The 22,866-nt window shown below is 39.3% G+C and overlaps 1 protein-coding gene across 1 annotated transcript in view; it reads right to left on the bottom strand.

The window, feature by feature from the left end:
* The window catches only part of cachd1 (cache domain containing 1), a 247,090-nt gene that overhangs the window by 105,914 nt on the left and 118,310 nt on the right, over positions 1 to 22,866 (bottom strand). Inside the window, exon 3 of the mRNA XM_039736092.1 lies at positions 9,015 to 9,163. Within this exon, the coding sequence (XP_039592026.1) occupies positions 9,015 to 9,163 (149 nt within the window). The remainder of the gene's footprint in view (positions 1 to 9,014; positions 9,164 to 22,866) is intronic.

The following is a 22,866-nucleotide window of genomic DNA, read 5'->3' on the forward strand; positions in this document are numbered from 1 at the left end:
AATCACCGCGCTCGCGGCTTAGTGAGGGGGCGTGGTGGCTGATTCAGTCCAACCAGTCTGCAACTCTCCCTGGTTTGAAGTTGTAGGAGCAGGCCTTGTGCTCATGAGAGCGGACAACCAATGAACGCTCACCTTGAAGTATAATTCATATAATGCAGTAATGAGGAATAATTACTCTGTCTGATGTCGCCTGTTTCATGTACCATAACAAATGGAGAAACGGGCAGGGACTGCAGCTCAACTCCCTGTACCACCTCTTCTTCTTTTTGGCTGCTCCCGTTAGGGGTCGCCACAGCAGATCATCTTCTTTCATATCTTTCTGTCCTCTGCATCTTGTTCTGTCACCCCCATCACCTGCATGTCCTCTCTTACCACATCAATTAACCTTCTCTTAGGCCTTCCTTTTTTCCTCTTCCCTGGCAGCTCTATTCTTACCATCCTTCTCCCAATATACTCAGCATCTCTCCTCTTCACATGTCCAAACCAACACAATCTCGCCTCTCTGACTTTGTCTCCCAACCGTCCCACCTGAGCTGGCCCTCTAATGTCCTCATTTCTAATCCTGTCCATCCTCGTCACACTCAATGCAAATCTTAGCATCGTTAACTCTGCCACCTCCAGCTCTGTCCCCTGCTTTCTGGTCAGTGCCACCGTCTCCAACCCATATAACATAGCTGGTCTCACTACCGTCCTGTAAACCTTCCCTTTCACTGTTGCTGATACCCGTCTGTCACAAATTACTCCTGACACTCTTATCCACCCACTCCACCCTGCCTGCACTCTCTTTTCACTTCTCTTCCACAATCCCCATTACTCTGTACTGTTGATCCCAAGTATTTAAACTCATCCACCTTCACCAACTCTACTCCCTTCATTCTCACCATTCCACTGACCCTCCTCTCAATCACACACATGTATTCTGTCTTGTTCCTACGGACCTTTATTCCTCTCCTCTCTGGAGCAGATCTCCACCACTCCAGGGTCTCCTCATCCTGCTCCCTACTATCGCTAGAGAACAGTAAATTGGCTGGGGAGCTGGTTTTGAACTCAGGACCTCTGGATTATAAATCGTCAGTTCCAACAGCCACAGAAGCTGTTGTTCACAATGTCATCAGCAAACATCACAGTCCACGGGGACTCCTGTCTAATCTCGTCTGTCAGCCTGTTCATCACCATTGCAAATAAGAAAGGGCTCAGAGCCGATCCCTGATGTAATCCCACCTCCGTCACTCCTACCACAGACCTCACCACTGTCACACTTCCCTCGTACATATCCTGTACAACTCCCTGTACCTGTAAAGCATTTTCACAGGCACCTGCTCCAAAAGCAAGCATGTTAATGACTTTACAAAACTGGTGAACTGGAGATTCTTTTGAAATATGGAACTTTGCTATAAAGTGATTATGCTGTGGTCTAATTTGACATAACCTGATACTTCAAACCATGTGACCTGACATGCTCAGTAGGCCAAATTAGCAACTGCAGCCATCAAGTTTGACATTCCCTCTGAACAGAAGTTGTGAAATGTGACATCAGCCATAGGTGCATCTCTTACATTACAGAATGACAGCATAATCCAGTTTTTGAATGGTGACACTGACTATCAAATAATATCACAAGTAAGGAAGCACAAGAAGAGCCTTTTGAATGATGACACACCAACAAAACATAAGTACTAAAAGTTGTATGTGTTTTAAGCAAACTCAAAGTACCATACCATACCATACCATATTTATTTGTTGAGCGCTTAAAAACACAGCATTACAACTGACCAAAGCGCTGTACAGTTACAACAAGCAGGACTAAAAGCAAAATATTAAAAATAAACATTAAGAGAGAATTAAAACAGAGATACTAAAAACAGGTCAAGGGACCAAATAAAATAGAGAAAATAGCAAAAGACAAGTGGAAAATGAAACAGGTTAAGAATTAAAAGCCAATGTGAAGAAGTGCGTTTTAGGCGAGATTTGAATGTGGCGACTGAAGCGGCTCGCCTAACCACTAAGGGCAGGGAGTTCCAGAGCCTGGGTGCACAGACGGAGAAAGCCCTTTCACCACGAGCTTTAAAACGTGCCTTGGGAACGGTTAGGAGCAGCTGATCTGTGGATCTAAGAACACGAGGGGGATTGTGACAATGGAGCAAGACACTCAAATAGGCGGGGGCTAGACCGTTTAATGCCTTATAGGTTAGGAGGAGAATCTTAAAATCGATTCTGAATCTAACCGGCAGCCAGTGAAGGGTTTTCAAAATTGGTGAAATGTGTTGGATTCTGCTACTTCCAGTTAGAAGCCTTGCAGCCGCATTTTGAGCCAGTTGGAGTCTAGAAAGTGTGGCTTTACTGATACCAAAAAGGCAGGAATTAGAGTAGTCAAGCCGGGACGTAATGAATGCATGAATTACTGATTCCAGGAGGTGGTTAGAAAGAATAGGCTTGAGTTTGGCGATTCGCCTTAGATGGAAAAAGCAGGATTTTACTGTGCTGTTGACTTGAGCATCCATTTTCAGGAACGTATCCATTTTGATTCCAAGATTGGAGACAGACGAAGTTACTGGAATGGGAAGAGAAACGAGGCCAAGGGGTGGAGCCTGTTTGCAGTCGGGACTAAAACAATGACCTCGGTTTTGAATCGTTCAGGTGAAGGAAGTTTACAGCCAGCCAGTCCTTAATGTCAGATAGGCAGTCGAGGAGAGGTTTGGTGGAGTCAGTTGGCTTGAGGGAGAAATAAATTTGGCAGTCGTCAGCATATAGGTGATATGAAATTGCATGCTTTCTAAAAATTGCACCTAAAGGCAGGATGTAGATTGAAAAAAGTAGTGGCCCTAAAATGGAACCCTGGGGAACCCCACATGGGAGTGGGACTGATTCAGATGAAAAATCGTCTAGCATGACTCTGAGAGTCCTGTTGCAGAAATATGACCTGAACCAGTCGAGGGCTAAGCCAGATACACCAGCCCAGGATTGAGTCGGAGATCATGATGTCGTGGTCGATTGTGTGAAAGCAGCAGATAAGTCGAGAAGAACCATAACCACGTGGAATCCTGAGTCCAATGCCAAAAGGGCGTCATTTAGGACACGTAAATGCGCGGTTTCTGTGCTGTGTTGGGGCCTAAAGCCTGACTGAAAAGATCCATTACCTGATGGTCCTGTAGGTGATGAGTTAATTGCTCATAAACTACTTTTCTAGTATTTTTGACAAGAAAGGTAGCTTGGAGATTGGACGAAGATTGGAAAGAATGGCAGGGTCAAGATCAGGTTTTTTCACAATTGGATGTACAACTGCATGTTTGAAAGCATGAGGAACTATAGCCGAGGATAGACTACTAGTTATGATCTTTAGGACATCATATCGAATCACAGGAAACACATCTTTCAGCAGTCTGGGCGGCACCACATCGTCCGGAGAGCCCGAAGGCTTCATTGAGGCAACGATTTTTTCCAGATGGGGGAGCGAAATAGGTTCAAATCTGGTGAGGGAACCGTGCGCAGGAGCGGCTAAATCAACAGAGCCAGAAGAAGAAATGGAGATCTGGGATCTAATGTTCGTGACCTTATCCAGAAAAAACGTGAGGATCTGATTACAAAGAGCAGTGGAGGCAGCAGAGAAAACAGTTACGGCTGGAGAGAGGACAGCATTTAGTGTTTTGTATAAGACACGTTGATCGCCAGAGTTTTTTGAGATGATGTCAGCGAAAAAACGGTTCCTTGCACCTCTGACCGCTCTCTGGTATTGGGACCACGCGTCACTCATGCAGTCGAAGGTAACAGTGAGACCATCTTTCCTCCATTTACGTTCTAGCCGCCTACAGTTTTGCCTGATGGAGCGAGTTTGTTCATTTAGCCATGGGTCATGCTTGACTTTGGATTGTCTCCGTTTGAGTGGGGCTACGACATCCATCACAGAACAGCAGGAAGTGTGGAAAGTTTGCAATAAAACATCAGCATCCGTGGATTCACATGATGTGGAGATTGGTGAAAAAGCAGCTGTAAAATCTTCAGCAGCAGAGGGGGGAATGACACGGGAGGGACGAGTGGTGGTGGATTTACCATGCTCAACAGAGACCAAATCCAGATTAAACAGAACAGGCGAGTGATCAGAAAAGCTGGGAGGTAGAATGTCCAAGTCACTGATTCTGAGACCGAGAAAGAACCAGGTCCAGTGTGTGAACCTGTCCATGTGTTGGTCTGTTCACTAGTTGAGAGAGACCAAAGGAGTCAATAATGTCCAGAAAGTCTTTTGCTAGAGGATTAAGGGGACAGCAGACATGGACATTAAAATCACCCAAACAAAGGAAGCGATCATATCTGCAGGTAATATCAGCCAGGAAAGCTGCAAATTCATCTAAAAAGTTCTTATTGTATTTTGGAGGTGATAAATGAGTGTGCACAGCAGCGGTGGTGAGCAGACTAGTTCAAACATACTGAGCTCAAAAGTTGAAGGGGAAAATGAAAGGGGAAAGGAAGGGCGGTTGCAAATAAAATCAGATTTAAATAAGGTCAATAAGCCACCGCGCGCTGCGCTCGGCGTGTTGATAAAGGAACATCCCGGAGGCAAAACTTCAGTGAGTGGGAGCGTCTCGCCCGGTAAAAACCAGGTTTCAGCGGTACATAAAAAATCCAGGCCATTAGAAAGAAAAAAGTCTTTCAGGATGAAAGTTTTGTTCACGACCGATCTGGCATTTATCAGCGCGAAACGAACCGGCTGGGAGGGCGTCAACAGAGACGTACCAGCCATGGCGGTTGATATTGTCATGATACGGCGTAGGTTGTTAAAGTTCACCCCCCGGCGGCGGTGGACGGAGCGAGGCAGGGAGGGACATCGGGCGTCCGAGGGCAAATGGCATTCCGGCAACATTACCTCATGTTGGGAGCCTGGAGAGTTGTTCCTAGAGAGGATCCGGGAAGCTCGGAGCCGAGCCCTGATGCCACCGCGCTTACCCCGGCGGCGGCGTTTCCATCGACGACCGGCCAAGCCGTAGGCAGTGATGAGGAAAGCTGGGACTTCCTCAAACAGTCGGCCAAAGGCTTGACTGAACTCAGGGGTCAGATGTTGAGAAATCCCCACACTCGTTCGAAGAGCCTGAAGGGTGAGGCGATCATAAGAAATGATCGAGTCAAGAAGAGCATCACAGGAACAGGTAAGCCGAGGAAAAAGCAGGACTAATAAGAAACAAAAAAGCCAGAGCGGCTGACGGCGTGCCTCAACAGTCGGCGCCATCTTGTAAAAAATCATAAAAAGTAAACGGAATTAGGATGTGATTACCTTGAAGACATGGGGGGTCTTCAGACAGAAGCTTTAAGACCATTATTTCTCTTACTTAGATCTGCCCATTAGTTCTCCCAATTCCAATGATGCAATTAATATTTTCTAAAATTGAAAATCGCATTTACCTGTCAACTTGTTGCAGTATGCTGAGCCAGCAATAAGAGAAGAGTGCTATGCAAAAGTCAACCAAATTGAATTCCTCATTGTCTTGAGTATCATTTGGTCACGTCTTTGTCATCCTACTTGCTTTTCTCCTTCTATTTCACCATCAACGTAAACCTCTTAGCAGAGCCATTTTCATTTTACTCTCCAACATTTCTTAGTTCTTAATAGGCCAGTTCCTACTACTATATACCATATTGTCACAATCACCTTACGTAAACACTGCCCATTAGATTTCAGTAAAGGAGACAATCCCAAACCACGTTTCCACATTTACTAAATTATATAGAGCATGACACTAATAGAAAACATCCTGTTAGCACTGAATATATGGAGGTCATATTAAAATTAGCAAAAAAGAACAACTACAATAATTTAGTTATTCCCAGTTTAAAAAATTTTCACAATTCATGACTAAAATTAGTCATTAGCTTCAGCTTAGAATCCCAGTACCTTTCGTCCAAAGTAACAAATTAAGTTGTTCACAACAAAGGCAAGACAAACTATCTCAGAAGAACAAACCAAGAAGTCAATGAGTAACTGGCTCTTTGAAATTTAACATATGGGTATATGAGATTGATAGTTGAGATAAGTTATCTTAGTCTAATATGTTAAATAGGCATGATACATTTACATTGACTCACTTAGCAGATGCTTTTATCCAAAGTGATTTATAAATCTGGTCAACCTAATTGAGTAAACAGTCTCAGGAAAGTTTTGGAACAAGTGCTACAGGACAAGGTTATAAAATGAATCAGCACAAGGGAACAGAACACAAGACTAGTTAATCATTCCAAACCAATAATCATTGTGACAGATGTTCACAGAACAAGAGAGAGTCTTCAGATGCTTCTTAAACACATTAAGGGAGTCAGAATTTCAAACAGAGGTGGGCAGCTCATTTCACCAGCTAAGAGCTACACAAGAAGACCTGAGTTTTGGATAGAGTGTAATTTTTTGACTTTGGTACCAATACCAGTGTCAAAGATAATGAATAACTCCTTCCTCTCTCAACTACCAGCTACTTCACCCCCCTTGCCCACACGCAAGAACACCTCCTGACTCAGCTGCATGTCTGCCAATGGGTTCAGAGACAACAAGGAGTTGTGGGGAGATGCGTTTCAGCACACTGATATATGCATATAATAAGGAACCAGGTTCTGCCCGCAGTTTCAACAGCATTGATATAAACATGTTACAATAAAGAGCAACGTGTGTGTGGGTCTGGGTTTCCCCCTTCAGAGTTTAAAAAGCACCACTATACAAATATTGATTCTAAGGTTTTTTCACACTTAGCAGGTAGACCGCAAGGTGCCAGTAAGCAAACACTGGTACAAATTTAGCATAATACTGTAATAGTTCAGTGTTAAAAATATGGTAGTTCTTTTTTTCTTTTTTAAAGGACCAGTATACCACGCAACACTCGTACACACTGAGATTTGATAAAGCTCAAAAGTGACATCATGCCGGACACCACGTAATAGCAGATCAGTGTGAGCAAGAAGGATCTGATCCATTGATAACTATATAAGCAAGCATCAAAGATCTGAACTTAATGTGTGCTGCTACAGAAAACCACTAGAGCAACATGCACCCGTCAGGGTAGTTAACACAAGAAGTGCTGCTGCATTCAGAACCATCTGTGGTAGGTTGCAAGGTGGATTTTCAACTTTAAATTGGCCCCAGTGTGAGTAAGTGATGTTGGTTGGTGGACAGGTGTGCTGGTGTATGCTTCACGATGAACTGGTGCTGATGCTTCCTGCATTACAGGACAGGCTCTAGTCTCCCCCATTACTGAATTGGATGAAGTGGGTTTGAGAATATTGTACATACTATACATTAAATATACAAATATACACAAACGCATAGTAACACCACATAATAAACATGAAATTCAGTCATTTTACACCATATTTACCTTTCCATTTCACATCCTGATTCATTTTTACTGATCTTAACTTAAAAAAATTATTACTGACTAGCTATTCTGAGATGGATTGAAACCTAATAAATCAACGTAGACCTCAACATTAACTTTTTTCAGTGCACCATGCAAAGAATGGATCTGTTATATTTCATTTGGTATGGATTATACTGTAAGTAGTATTACTGTTTATGATGTTTAGATCATCAAATGAGTGTCTCCTTAGAATTCCAAAAACTAAACTTAAAAGAAGTGGTGAGGCGGGCGGTCTTCTGCTGTTATGCACCTAAAATCTGGAATAGCCTGCCGATAGGAATTCGGCTGGCTAATACAGTAGAGCACTTTAAAACACTGCTGAAAACACATTACTTTAACATGGCCTTTTTATAACTTCAATTTATCTTAATCCTGATACTCTATATGTTCAATTCATCATAATAACTATTCATGGTGGCTCTAAAATCCGTACTGACCCCAACTCTCTCTTCTGTTTCTTTTTCTGGTTTCTCTGTGGTGGCGGCCTGCGCCACCTCCACCTACTCAAAACACCATGATGCCCCAGCATTGATGGACTAAAAGCCAGAAGTCCGCGTGATCATCATCATCAAGTCCTTCCATGAAAACCCTAAATACAAAGAGGACTGTTTGACTTATGTTAGGTAGATTGCCCAGAGGGGACTGGGCGGTCGTGGTCTGGAACCCCTACAGATTTTATTTTTTTCTCCAGCCTTTGGAGTTTTTTTTTTTGTTTTTTCTGTCCCCCCTGGCCATTGGACCTTACTCTTATTCTATGTTAATGAATGTTGACTTATTTTATTTTCTTACTGTGTCTCTTATTTTTCTATTCTTCATTATGTAAAGCACTTTGAGCTACATTTTTTTGTATGAAAATGTGCTATATAAATAAATGTTGTTGTTGATGTGCCATCTGTTTAAAAAAAATAAAATAAAAAGCATTTGTCATTCTAACTAAAAAAGATCTGTCATACGCCATCTTTTGGAGTGACAGACATAGCAAGCAGATGGACAGAAAGACGGACACTTATTTTATTATGGTAGATTAGTGAAAATAAACAATAGTAAACATATTCAAAGGCTAAGTGACAGTCATCCAACAAATACAAACAAGAATCATATTGTATTATGTGTGTAATTAAACTGTATTTTGTTAGAGATAGAGAGATAGATACTTTATTAATCCCAAGGGGAAATTCACAAACTTGTAAAGTGTGAAAATACTATTACTTCTGAAAACAATGCATAAGTTAATACAGGAACTTAAAGAAAACCCTCAACAAAAACATGCAAATATAAATGCCTTTGGGATGATCTGAACAAAATACATCTTTTACCAGATAGCGACAGTTTCCAAAAACCACATGGAATCTGACAAACAGAGTTTCAGCAAAGCAAAATTTGTTGCCATCCTTGTTATTAAGGAAGCAGGGTTTGAAACTAGAAAGTATTTTAAATGGGTATAGAGGTGTGAGATTTTATAAAAAAAAAAAAAAGATTCTCCAGATTCAACCCACTGACGCCTAGTAAGTCACATTTCACAGGCAAACACCACCCAGTTCTGCCAGGGAGACCATGAATTTGGCAGTCAACAGACAACTTAAACAAAGCCAGGTAGAGCTCAAAGCAATAGGGAGGCTTACTTACTCCATCATGGAGGGGGGGATAGTGCAGCAGTCCTGGATGGCAGTCAACGGGGACGTCAGGTGGGCTGTGTAGGATGCCTCTACTACCTGCTTGTTACGGTTCACCACATCAAGGTAGCGGTTAAACTTTTCCCTGATTTTTTTAGCCAGCTACAAAAAAAGAAAGAAAGAAAAATTAATAATAGGGATAAATTCAATGCAATTTGAAATAAAACAGTAAGGAAAATGTATTTTGACAACTCAAAGACACAAAGTAGAAGACAGATGCTTTAAAATATACAAATGCCTACTGCCAAGGAACACTCCAGCTTACAAACACACTGCATTGGATAAAAGAGAGTTTGGTAACCTAATGGATGATTATTTTAAAACCAAAAAGACAATACAAAGAGGAATAAACCACACAAAGGAAACATTCATTTAGCAGACACTAAAAAGAAAAACAAGATCTTTATAGATTGTGACAGTTTGTGCTTCAATATTGCACCTTCATTTTCCCTATCAAAAATATTTAAAACTTTGACTGACAAAATAACACAAGTAATAGTTGAAAGTAGGACTGAGTTTAACTATGCATTGAAAAATCAAATCAATAGTGTCTGCTTGAAATTCTGAATGCAAAATGGGGAGGAAAAAATGGCAAGCTGTGTCTTTAGAAATGCTGCCTTTGTGCTCTCTGTCTGCCACAACCCTTTTCACTGCAAAATGTTTCAGAGGCTCCTTGAATGACCAGCGTACACAAAACTGATTAAAAGACCTCAATTTTAATGTTTTGAATTACTAACTATAGATAGTGCTATAGGACAGATTATGGACAGTAGTACTATTGAACTTACCAATAACAAACAATAAGCGAACATTATATTGTGTACATTTCAGGGAAACAGAAACAAATGCCAGCTCTTTGCAGATGATGTGGCGGATACAACTGTAATGGGTTTAATTAGTGTTACTGAAAAACTGTAAATATAAAAGTGTCATATGTAAAAATGATTTTACAAAATTAAATAGTACAGAATCAAGCAGTACATATTTCCTTATTTGGAAATCTACTAAAATGTTGAGATCAAACTTGAGTTTTGTTATAGATAGTTTATTCTCTGGATGAATGTAGTATATACACACACACAAACACATACGCACACTATATTCATACTTACATGCCCATACATTAAATGTATGTGTATATACACAAATAGATAGATAGATACTATCTCTTTCTCTATATCTATATCTATCTCTCTCTCTCTATATCTATACTATCTCTTTCTCTATATCTATATCTATATCTCTATATATCTATATCTCTATCTATCTATCTCTATCTATATATACACACACATATATCCATACACACACACACACATATATAGTACATATTGTGATGGACAGCCGGGTCCCATGCCTGGCCGGGACGCCTCTGCTGCATACGTCCCGGGGGAGCCACCATGGACAGTGCAATGCCTCCCCCGGGGCACCTGGGGGCAGCCTCCCTGGCCATGGGTCCTTCCTCAGTCTCCCCCGTGGCTCCATGGGACATGGAGTCCACCACAGCCCGGTTGGGAGATGGGGTGGCCGCTAGGGGGTGCTGTGGAGAGCCAGCCGCCACAATGGACGACTTCCCAGCCCCACCCGGAGGTGCAATTAAGACCAGCTGGTTAAGCACCTGGAGCACTGCCGGGTGGACCATAAAAGGGCGAACCCTCCATCATTCGAGGCCAGAATCGGGAGGAAGAGGACGAGGTTGCCGGGGAGGAGTGGTGGTGCCAGGAAGGGTTGTATAAAGTCTGTTTTGTGCTTTTGGGACTGTGTTGGGCCTGTGGGACACGGGGAAGGCGTGCCCCACAGCTGAAAAAATAAAAAACCTATTTGTTTTACACGTGCCTCTGCGTAAGTCTGTGCCAGGTCGGACGCTATATAGCGCCTTTTACAACATACATACATAAATATATAAATACATACAATACTTGCATGCACTTAAATGCACACACTATATACATGTACCTCTATATCTATCTGCTGTAATAATCCTGTTGATAGTGCTCATTTTCTTTATCCTGAATACTGTATAAGGGAAACATTTTATAATAAAACTGTTAAAACTGTTTTTTGCAATGCAACGTTGCTTATTGTGACATTCAGTGAGGTTGTCTGACTGGTTTGCAGGAGATTTATTTCCTTTATACCCAATTCTATATTAAGAATGCAGCACATGCATTACTTGGTCACAATGATATTTTATTTTTATTTAAAATCCCATTCAGGGTATAAAACAAATATGCAATTACCATAAAATGTAAGGAAATCAGGATAACTGTTTTAATGCTAAATTATAACTTTAGTATCATTTGTTTGAATTTCAGAGGTGAGGATTAAGGAACAGAAGAGCATCTGGGCAAGGTGTCAGGGAGTGCCAAGACAGGATAGCAGACATAATGAACACTATAGTTTATTTGTGGAAGTGGCTTGCTTCATTGTTGGAACTTACAAAACATATTTTTTGAGCAACATGGAAATGTAATCTTATTTTTTGGATCTGTCTGTAGCTACTCCTTTACAATGCAAAATAAAAACCAATTTACACTATTACCCATGAAATTTTGACTCTAAAAAATAAGGCTTTTAATTCACCACTATATAAAGCACTCCTCCCACTGCATACGATCAAGGGATTAGAGCAAACTAGAGAATTTCATGAAGAAAAAAAAACAGCAATAAAACACCTCAAGATGCCATATTTTATTCCCATTTATGACTAATGATCACCAATATTTTTGCTTTTCATGCTTCAAAACAACAGACCCCGCAATTCATAATTCTTTGTTATATATTGCACCTTCCACAACAAAATCAAGAGAAACAGCTTCAACATAAGGAAAGAAAGCTTACTATGTGGGCATCGACACCTCGCTACACCAAGCAAAGCAGATTAGCTCCCTGCAGAGAAAGGTATTTGCATAGCATTCAAGATCAGGAAGATTAAAAACCTTCCATGACAACTTGTCAGCAGCATTTAGCTGCATGTTTCATTAGCTTTGTATCTGAAGCTTGGAAAAAAAATGTAAAGGGAAAAAAATATCTACAAAAGGTCTATTCACTTCTGAGTCAAAACAGGGGCAACTGCACATGTGTATTTGCAATATCTTCTAATGGTTCACTGTGCCATATCTGCTACAGCACCGCATCCCGTGCACACCTTTGAAAGAAAGTTTGCTGGGTTTTCCCAATACTAAGTCTGTATAAACAATTACAATTTTTGAGCAAACTAAAAAATAGCACATACAAGCTTTATTTTATATAGCTCCCTTCGATACTGCATACCATTCTTAATGTTTTAAAAAAGATGCAGTGAAGTTATTTACTGTATTACTATACATGATACAATTCAAGACACTCAGGGTTGCATGGTTTGTTGTATGTTTGGGAAATGAACAGGCAAGCAGAAAAGTTAAGCAAATGGGAGAGAAACGCAATACTGTTGGGAATGAAGAAACAAACCTGGGGCACACAATACTACAGGTCAACTTTAGCTTTTGACAATAGAAAATCAGGCCATGAGTGTTTCAAGAAAATAACACATCAGACGGGTACAAAGAAAGAGAAAAATAGAAGTAATATGGAAAAAACTTGTGCACAACACGTGAAGAAATGTTACTCACTTGGTGTGGTTAAGTTGATGGAGTGTACTTGTTTACTAGCTACTCTTTATCATTATACAATCTACCTACTCCAATGTCAGACTGCAAATGTTCAAAAAAGTATTTCTGAATGGGGCAGAACTGCAGGAAAAGGAAAAGGGGAATTCCTAAAACACAAATTCAGAATGCTGCATTGAAGGCGTAGGCATTACAAACTATATACAGTATAGTACATTTCAATGTGAATTCAAAGGTGCCGTTTACAAGGCCAAAAATACAAAGGATATGCGTCCTTTACTACTCAATTGAAATGTCACGTTCAAACAGAAGGAAAAAAAATAAAAAAACTTTCCTCCTTTCCTTTTTGATGAGATGTTCCATTTTAGTCTATTAAATGCAGCTCCTGCAATCATAGCACTTCAACTCCTTAATCATGAGGTGTTCACATGAGGATGACTGGTGGCTGCTTCAGGCCACAACAGAGAGCAGGTCTGGAGCTCAAATTTCTTAAATATAACATTTTTGAAAGATGCACCCAATGGCGAGTTAAAATTTCTGTTGAACTCATAAGGTAAATTGTAGGTTCAATGATATAAAGCAGACCTAATGCTTTGTTGATCAAATTGAAGTATCAGAGAAATACTAAATTGTTCCCATGTATGGATAATGTGAGCTTTCTGTATCGTACTGCAAATACTGAGGGTGTATTTGTTGACTCCAAGCTTACATAATTTATCTCCTCTTGCATTAACTTCTAGATAAATAAAAAAAAAAAAAATTAACGATTTAACATACTTCAACCACCAAGAGAAGTGAGACGTGTACCAGAGGGTCATGCACATGCCTCTCTTAGCACTTGAGTCACTTGTATCAGGGATTCATTTTGCTTTCAAGTGTGACCATTGCACAAGTATAACCATTTTGACACAAGTGTTGCTTTTCACATAGTTTGCTGCCTCAGTGTTTTTACACCTTTTTTTTCCAGATGTTTATACAAAGAGTCAATATTTGCAGTGTTGCCCCTTCCTTCTTTTTCAACACCTCTACAGTTCGCCCTGGCATGCTGTCAATCAACTTCTGGGCCAAATCCTGACTGATGGCAGCCCATTCTTGCATGATCAATGCTTGGAGTTTTTCAGAATTTGGGGGTTTTTGTTTGTCCACCCACCTCTTGAGGATTGACCACAAATTCTTAATGAGATTAAGGCCTGGGGAGTTTCCTGGCCACAGACCCAAAATGTCAATGTTTTGTTCCCCAAGCCACTTAGTTGTCACATTTGCCTTCTGGCCCGGTGCTCCATCATGCTGGAAAAGGCATTGTTGGTCACCAAATTGTTCCTGGATGGTTGGAAGAAGTTGCTCACAGAGAATACTTTGGAACCATTGTGTACTAGGACTTTGTCTTGGTAGTACCGATGCAACATATAAGGACAATACAGAATACAAAAAGATAAACATAAAAACATAAAATATGATGCAACATAGAAGGTCAACGCAAAACAAAAACAGAACAAAACAGTTTAGGTAATCCAGTGTGCAGGTATACATAGATACAGAGTAGGAGCTCAGACACCTGATTAATCAAAATAACTGCACATGGAAAAAAAAAAACTGTTTAGGTGACATGTTGTCTTAGCTTTCACTAGACAGAGGCGTTTGGTGGAAGTCTTTGGAATAGATGGTGCCCTAAGTGAGTCGGATTAGCTTTGATCTTTGTGGCATGCTTCCTTACCCAGGACTCATACTGGACCTGAATAGTTGTTTAGTCATCGCCTATGATCTTCTGATGATGCGCTGCAGATTTACTTTAGCTTAAGTCGAGGCAGCACCAAACCAGGCAGTTATACTGTAGATGATGTCGGAATGGACTCAATGATGGTTGTGTAGAACTGGACCAATATTGTTTGGCAGGACTGAATTTTCTCAGCTGACGCAAAAATAATCTCAGATGGGATTTCTTAATAATATAAGTGATGTTATTGTCCCACTTAAGGATTTAAAACAGCACTGTACCCAAAACCTAAATGATACTGTCATCCAACAGCTGAGACATTTATAGCAAGTGATAGATAAACAGAAACCTGCTCATCTATGGCTGTTTTTGAATGTTAAGGTCCAAATTATTATGACCACCCCACACTTTCAATTGTTCCACCCCTCATCTGTATATGGACTCATTATTATTTAAAACAATGCCTAGTAGTGCGATTATCATTCACAAATGTAATAAGTCTGATAGATGAATCACCAGACGTACAGTCATACGTATACAATGAGAAGAGCATTTGAGAAATGACACAGCCATGTGGGACAGTAATAAGGGTTAATGGGTCAGATATGTGTATGCACAACCCCAAGTACCCTTTCCTACTGTATTTGTAATAAATTCTGTAATCCAATGGCAGTGGAACTGGGTGAGTTTCTTATCTAGCAGCTCTGGGATGATGGCATGGAAAACAAAGCTGAAGTCTACAAACGATCCTCACATAGGAAAATTAAACTTGGACCCAAATTCACTGCAACATCCATGGACCGTCTGGGTCGGTATGCAAGCTGCAATGGGTGCAGGAAGTCTTCTGCAGCATTCTTGAGATAATTCCAAATAATGTACTCAAAGGTCTCCACTATACAGAGTTTAAAGCTAATGGTCTGTAGTCACTCAGGCCTGTGACCTTTGATTTTTTTTTTTTTTGCTACTGGAAAGATGCCATACATCTTGAAGTGGGAAGAAACAGTGCAAACTGGTTGAAGATGTCAGCAAATACTGCAGACAAGTGAACTGTCCAGTGCATACAGTAAAGGTAGAAGGTGGAATAAAATCTGGACCTGTAGCTTTTTTCTTTAATATTTTATGTTTTGAAAAAAATGTTGCAGATGTCTTTTGCAGTGATGACTGAAGACTGAAGCTGTGGAAGAGTGTAGAGAGGTAACAGTGAGACCATCATTGATTTATATCTCACAGTCCCTCAAATCGACCATAAAGCCAATATAAGTGATCAGCCAGACTAATATTAACAGAACTGTTGAATGTTCTTTTTTCTTGTAGTTAGTGACCTGTTTAAGGCCCCTCCAGACTGATACACTGTCATTTGCAGACTATTGTTACTTTAGCTTATCTAAAAACTTTTGGCACCTTTCTTACAGTTATACTTGGCTTTACTGTATTCCTTACAATTGCCAGATCTGAAAGTACACTCTTCGTCCTGAAGGTCCCATCTCTCTGGGATAAACTAAGGCTTATCATTAATGAACTTCACAATTGTTTTATTAGATGCAAACATTTTTACAAAAACTAATAAATTAAATTACAACATTAGTGTATTCATATCAGGTGCAGATGGCAGTTTTAAAGTCACTCCAGTCTGAACAGGAAAAGCAGTACAGAAGTTCTTCTATGGCCTTGCTGGCCCACTTTCTACTGTACTTTTAACTGGCTTTGCAGTTTTCAGCTTTTGCTTGAAAGGAGGAATAAGGCGAATCACAGAATGGTCAGGATTACCAAGTGGGAACGCAGACAAGTGGTGATCTAGGCTATGTCCATCTCTAGTATGGTATTCTATATGCTACTGATACTTAGGAAGGATCTGGTTTATAATTGCATGGTCAAAATCACCCAAAATAATGATCTGAGAGATCAGTTGGCCTATTTATTTATTTTTTTTTAAATCTCAGTGATTATACTGGTGAGTCACCACTGCATGCAGACTAAAATTTAAAGGAATACTCTACCCAAAAGTTATACCTACCTCATGTAATTTTCAGAAATGCTGCAGAAAATGATATAATCTCGTGTTTTCATTCAGAAGAGGGATCAGTTTCTGATATTACAAATGTCTGTGATGGCCAGTGGACAACAGCAAACAATACATAAAATGTCCATGAAAAATTCACATTACTCATAATCTACTGTACATGTTAAGTCATTTCGTTTTACTGTCTCAGCATCCCTAATACATGCATCTCCCCACCTTATTCATTGGCTAACACTGTGCTTCAATTAATATCGCAAAAACATGCACTGGGAGAGGAGTAAACCTAAAGATTAAAAAGGTAAAGAAAAGCAAGTGGAAGCATTATCAGACGAGAATATGTCTTGTACTTGTGAATATACAAGATGCTTCAACAAGCGGACTGTCAATTAATAGTAATAATAATAATGCATTTTACATTAGCAGTACATCTCAAAGTGCTACATAAAAGGTTTAAACAAAGGCAAGATAAAAACAGATTAGACAACAATAATTATTGCATTCTTGTTAAGAAGTTTTTGAAACAACTCACCTATGCACTCTCTCAGCCTGCTGCTATATAATCCCGAGGTACTCTAGTGGTGGCTCACCATTAACAAAGGAATGTGGGTCTTCAATTTAAATGCTCATTTGCTTTTGAACCCATTCCATTTTCATTTATGAGAACATTTCTAGGGACATTTATTTCACATTTTGTTTAGCAAAAATAAAGGTGTTTTGGATGGGAAAGCATGTGATTAGATGACTTGATATGCAATCCTGAATTATGCAGCATAAGTAATGTGAGATTATTTTCCTAGACTTTGATATCATCTGTTGTTGTCCTTTGCTGGTCACCTAGACCCTTATATCAGAAATTGTTACTGCCAGTCTAGTTGAAAACACAAGTAATAATAATAATTCTTTACATTTATTTAGCATTTTTCTAACTATTCAAAGCACTTCAGGTGAGTGGGGAGCCACTTCAACCACCATTAATGTGTAGCATGCACCATTAGGTGGTGAAGTGGTGAGGGAGTTAGCCAGTTAGTCAGGGGATGATTAGCGGCTCAAAATGACCAGGCCACAGAGGGCAACTTAGCCTGGATATTGGGATCTTTTATGACTATAGTGAGTCAGGACCTCACATTTACATCCATCCATCCATTTTCTAACCCGCTGAATCCGAATACAGGGTCACGGGGGTCTGCTGGAGCCAATCCCAGCCAACACAGGGCACAAGGCAGGAACCAATTCTGGGCAGGGTGCCAAACCACCGCATTTACATCTCACCTGAAAGATGGCACTATTTTTAGAGCACAGCGTCCCCATCACTTCATTGGGATCCACAATCAGAACAAACACCTCACAACCCAAGCTTTCCCAGATGTTCTCCCATCAAAGTACTGGCCGGGTCTGAATTTGCTTAGCTTCAGTTGGATTACCTGTTCTCAAGTATTTGTGGAATGGATGCTGGCACATATTAAAATAAATAATTTTTCTGAGGAGTATTCCTTTAATACATCAAGTTACTATATAAAAATCAAACCTTATAATTAATTAGCATAGATGCTAAACAGTGGACTTTAAACTACAAGGTTACCAGTTCCATTCTTGGCTCCAACTCTTTGTTTGACCCAAGTATGTCAACACTCCTAAACTGTAAATGTTTTTAAAAAAAATGTGCACACCCTTTTGAAATATTGTGATCTTATCTTTATCAGAGGTAAATTATACAGTATTAGCCTTAATTTACTTCTTCTGGAGGAGGGTAGCATGTTGCAACCAGCATCCCGCACCAGGTTATTGTCAGTGTGTAGTTTGCAAGGGTTTTCCTTCAACATCCCCAAAGACATGTCTGTTATGTTACCTGTTATTAATAAATTATGTGCATGTGTGTAAAGTTTGGGCTAATACAGGGTCACTATTGTCATGTGTGCAGAGTCCAGTGAAATTCTTCCTTGTATATGTTAATCAACATTCAACACACTGCCATTCTCTCCATAGCCATGACTGGCAAGTGAAACTACCTTACCTGAAAAATCTCAGCACATTTGCCGTAACACAGACGTACCTTTTTATATACCAAACAACAAATTATATACCAAAACGCAGTAGTACAAAAATGTTTTTGCTTGTTTTAATTAAAGCATGCCTATTTTGATGTTTATTAGTAAATATTTATGTCAACCTGTAAGTGGCTGTAATGGCATGTCTTTAAAAGCTTGAAGTTCAAAATTACGAGTGAAACAAATGCAAAAACCTGGATGTTACGGTGTATATCCTGAGATTTTTTTTCTAAAGGAGCAATCACCAGGTAGAAGCTGACATTAACAGAATCATTTAAATGGGCAACCAGTTCACCAAAGTAAAAAACTTAGCACACACAAGTTAAATTCAAGAAGCTAATTATATTGCACTATGTCCTCCAACGATGCCCATAGCCTGGTAGAGTGTCTAAGTTGAGTTGTCAACCACAACATTGCCAGTTGCCACCACCATCTTATTTTTAAACCCTTAGTGCAGCTTTCAAAGGACTGGTGTACTGACCAAGCTCAGGTCCTGCTGGGTAGATTTTGCTCTTTCACAACAATGAATAAGATTAATCAGGTTCACGAATGTTACGCAGCCATGGGGGCTCCTCTCTAACGTCTCACTACGTCACCATAATTTACAATTTATTTTAGTGTGTTGATTATTCTTGTTTATTATTTAAAGCACCTTTCTAAGATATGAATTTGTATTAGGCTTTGTCCCACCTCCATGCATGCCAAGAGCAGTGAACATAAACAAAACTTTATAAAAAAAGATTTACAACTTTTTTTTTTTGTCTCAGAATATTTCATCCTTTCCACAGGAGGAACAGAAGTAGGAAAACTGAGCCAAGCACAAGAAAGACTGCAGAAGCACCTGGATGAAGGTGCAGCCTGGTATGTAGAACCAGAGTAAATGGACCAGTCACTCCAGTTAGGTGATTCAGGACTGGAATAAACTACAACTGAAGCAACCTGACTGGAAAAATCATTTCTGGTTGTAACAGGGGAAAACCTCCACCTGTGGCTGCCCAAAGGATCTTGGTTTTACAGGAGGTATCCTATCCTTGAAAACAAGGGGCCTGCCTCGAGGAAAACTACTGTTTGGAAAACACTAGTTCTTATAGTTTTCCTTATATTATCTAGAGCCCCATTCTACTGACCTAAGAAGAGACAGACTTCAGGCATTTCAAGTTAAAAGAATTTGTATGTAATCCCAGGAATTTAGTCAGAGCTGAATTTATTTTCTTGCTGGTGAGTGGAAAAGCCATTTACGGTGGTAGTTATGTTAGTTAGTGCAGCATCCACATACAGTCACAATATTATATAAGACATTGACTGTTTGAATAGAGATGGACAGTCATGGTTTCCTCTCTTCTGCATTTACACAGTGATCCATTACTTTAACATGTCAGCTTTTCTTCATCAACTTAATTAACTTTGACCCCCTCAACTCTCCCCACAGCATCCTCTAGGCTCTAGCCTTTAAGACCAATTGTATGCCTCAGTATTCACATGGATGTGAAACAAAGAGATTCTTCACATCAGAAAATGATGCAGGGCTAAATTCACTCACCCCTCTGGGCCTTTACTCTTCAACACTGAGATGGAAACATTACTTCTCACAGGTCAGTCTCCCTCCTCATTGTTAATTTTGGTGACTACAAACCCCCTTAAGAAAGTGAATTTGGATCAAAAGACTGCAAGAAAGGGACTGTAAAGACCTTCCACCCTCCAGTTCATTAATGGAAGAAATCAAACACCCCCAAAGTATAACGTCTTTATTTATTAATAAGAAAAAACCAACACTTACAGTATAAGTAAACTAAGGTATAAAATTCAAGTGGTCAATGTAATGTATTGCTTGGAAACTATCAACTTTAAAAAGCTAAACATCCAGTAAACCACGTAGCATAGATGTTATTTGTATTGCTAGTAAGGCTGTTTCATCATAATCGCTTCTCTATTAAATTGTGTTTGCACACCATAATGACAAAAGGCATTAGCTGAATCTCTACCACTTCCATTTTTGACATGTACTTCCATTACAGATCTCCAAGGGGGACCTGAATTTCAAAGGCGCCCATGTTTAACTGAAATTGATTTTCTAGATAAAGCCCTCCTGCAACAGAGATTGATTATCAGTGTAGCACATATATACACACACACACACACACACACACACACACCAAGCTTCCAGTTCTAAAAAAAAAAATCTCACTAAGCTGAATCCACCAAGGAGTAAATGAAAGAAATGTCTAAAGAGCTGCATACAAATTCATGGACCTCTAGGCACATGTATATTAGAAAGGGTTCAGTAAGCCTCAATTATTCAATTCAGCAATTCTATCTTGGCACAAGTATACAGTTATGCAATAATCAATTTAAAAAAGTGTTAAGTGTAAGACTCCCAAGCATTTACAGTATATATAGTGTAAATAAATGTGTATTGCAATTTTAATAGTGTGTCATTTAAAATCCTTGAGAGATGAAATCTGGTTAGATTGGATTTCAGCACAAGTACCACCATAAAATTCACCTAAACTGATTCATGTGATTGGAAAAAAATGTCAAATTTTGCTGCCCAATGTAATTAGGGTGATATAAGGAAAAATGAAAAGAATGAGAGATGAACTCTATGACACATTAAATAATAGAACTGAATAAATGTCATGTAACACTGTATTTGTGGTCGCCAGCAGGCAACTGGAATTGGAGCCAAACAGACCTCATTCTACTTCAAAACGCGGGCTTCACCGTTATGAATACATGTCCAAAATCAATATGGCAATCATTTCTGGAGAAAAATCACCCAACAGCTAGGATGTTTTCCAGTTTATCTGGGACCTCTCATGTCCTTCTACTGCTGAGAGTGATCACTTTATGAAGGGCCAATTATTTTTTGGTTAAATGAGAGGATCATACCCAGACAAAAGATGAAAATGGGCATCATTTATGAAAACATCAACCGGTGTGTCTGATGTAGCAGTAATGGCAATGACCATACTGTGCTCAACAGGATGACATAAGGGACTTAGTGGGCTAACAATTCCCAACAGTATTTTACCAAAATGGAATGCTGAAATAATGCTTATAATGTATATGTAAGAAGTTTGTGTTGATTGATGATTGACTGTGATCAAGATTAGCTAATAAGGTCAGGGTGTATAATTTTATCCTAAAATGCAGAGGAGTTGCACTATGGTAGCTCACCACTAACTGACTTGTGCTTCTCCTCTTATACAGCAAATCCAACAGTTTCTCCTAGATCCACCTTGGAAATTATGTCTTTCAAATAAACATGGTTTAATTCTATTTTCTTTTTTATAATGTAGGCAAAGATATACATGAATAGTATACAACACTGATAAAACTAATATCACATGATGCCAAAATAAGATCAAAAAGGAGCACATCAGAATCGACAAACGTTTTCATGCAGATTTAAAATGTTTTAAAACTATTTTGAAGTGCACTGAGCATGGAAAAACTGGAACAGTGTTAGCAAGAACAATTATCATTATATAAATACGTCTCTACACAGTGCCATGTCTCATTTAAAAAAATGTAAATGATCACAAATATCTAACCCTAAAGACATCTGCAAGAGCAGCAGCAATATATTTATGAAAAACTCCACACAAAATACCAGTAAAACAATTCACCTATCAGAGAAAATATTTAGAGATTAAGTAGAACTGTACCATCAGGCAACAGCAGCAGATTACTATGGAGATTGTACAGCAGTTCATAACCGAAAGAAAATGTCCACCATTTCTCTTTCAAATTCTCACGTAAATCTCTCTCTGAAACCCTTAAGGTTTCAACCAGATCCTACTGAAAGAGGTTATACTTTTAATCCGATAAAATCTTAAGCAAGAAATGTTAAATGTCAGTATCATAATGAGGAGTTTCTTCAAAATCATTCTCGTTACACAAGCGCACGCACAAAAAAAAAGTGAAGGTGCTTGTCATGTGTACTCAGTACAATGAAATTCGTACCTGCATCTATCCTAAGAACAGCTACCAAAAATGCAATACTAAGAAAAGTTACAAACAAAAACCAGACAGAAAATAAAATTATCACAGACCCATCAGAATACCAAAATACTAAAGGTCAAACACACTGTGTGAAATCAAAAATAAATGAATTAAAAATGACTGCCATCTTTTGCGATCAAAGTACTGGAGTTCTAGCCACAATGCTGCTGGTTCAAACTCCACAGTGACTGACCTGATGTCAACCTTAAACCAATGTCACATTACAGAAATTTTAGTATGTCAGTCTTGCAGACTGAACATAATAAATATATTTTCCCACACAACCAATTAATAAATATTGTCAATTAAACATTTCTTAAATGTAAATATACATGCACTTATAGGTTTTAATCGCATTAAATCATTAATTTCACTACAGCATTTTTGCTGTTAAAATATAAATTCACCATATT

This window comes from Polypterus senegalus, chromosome 14 (assembly GCF_016835505.1).
Source record: "Polypterus senegalus isolate Bchr_013 chromosome 14, ASM1683550v1, whole genome shotgun sequence".
Taxonomy (NCBI): domain Eukaryota; kingdom Metazoa; phylum Chordata; class Cladistia; order Polypteriformes; family Polypteridae; genus Polypterus; species Polypterus senegalus.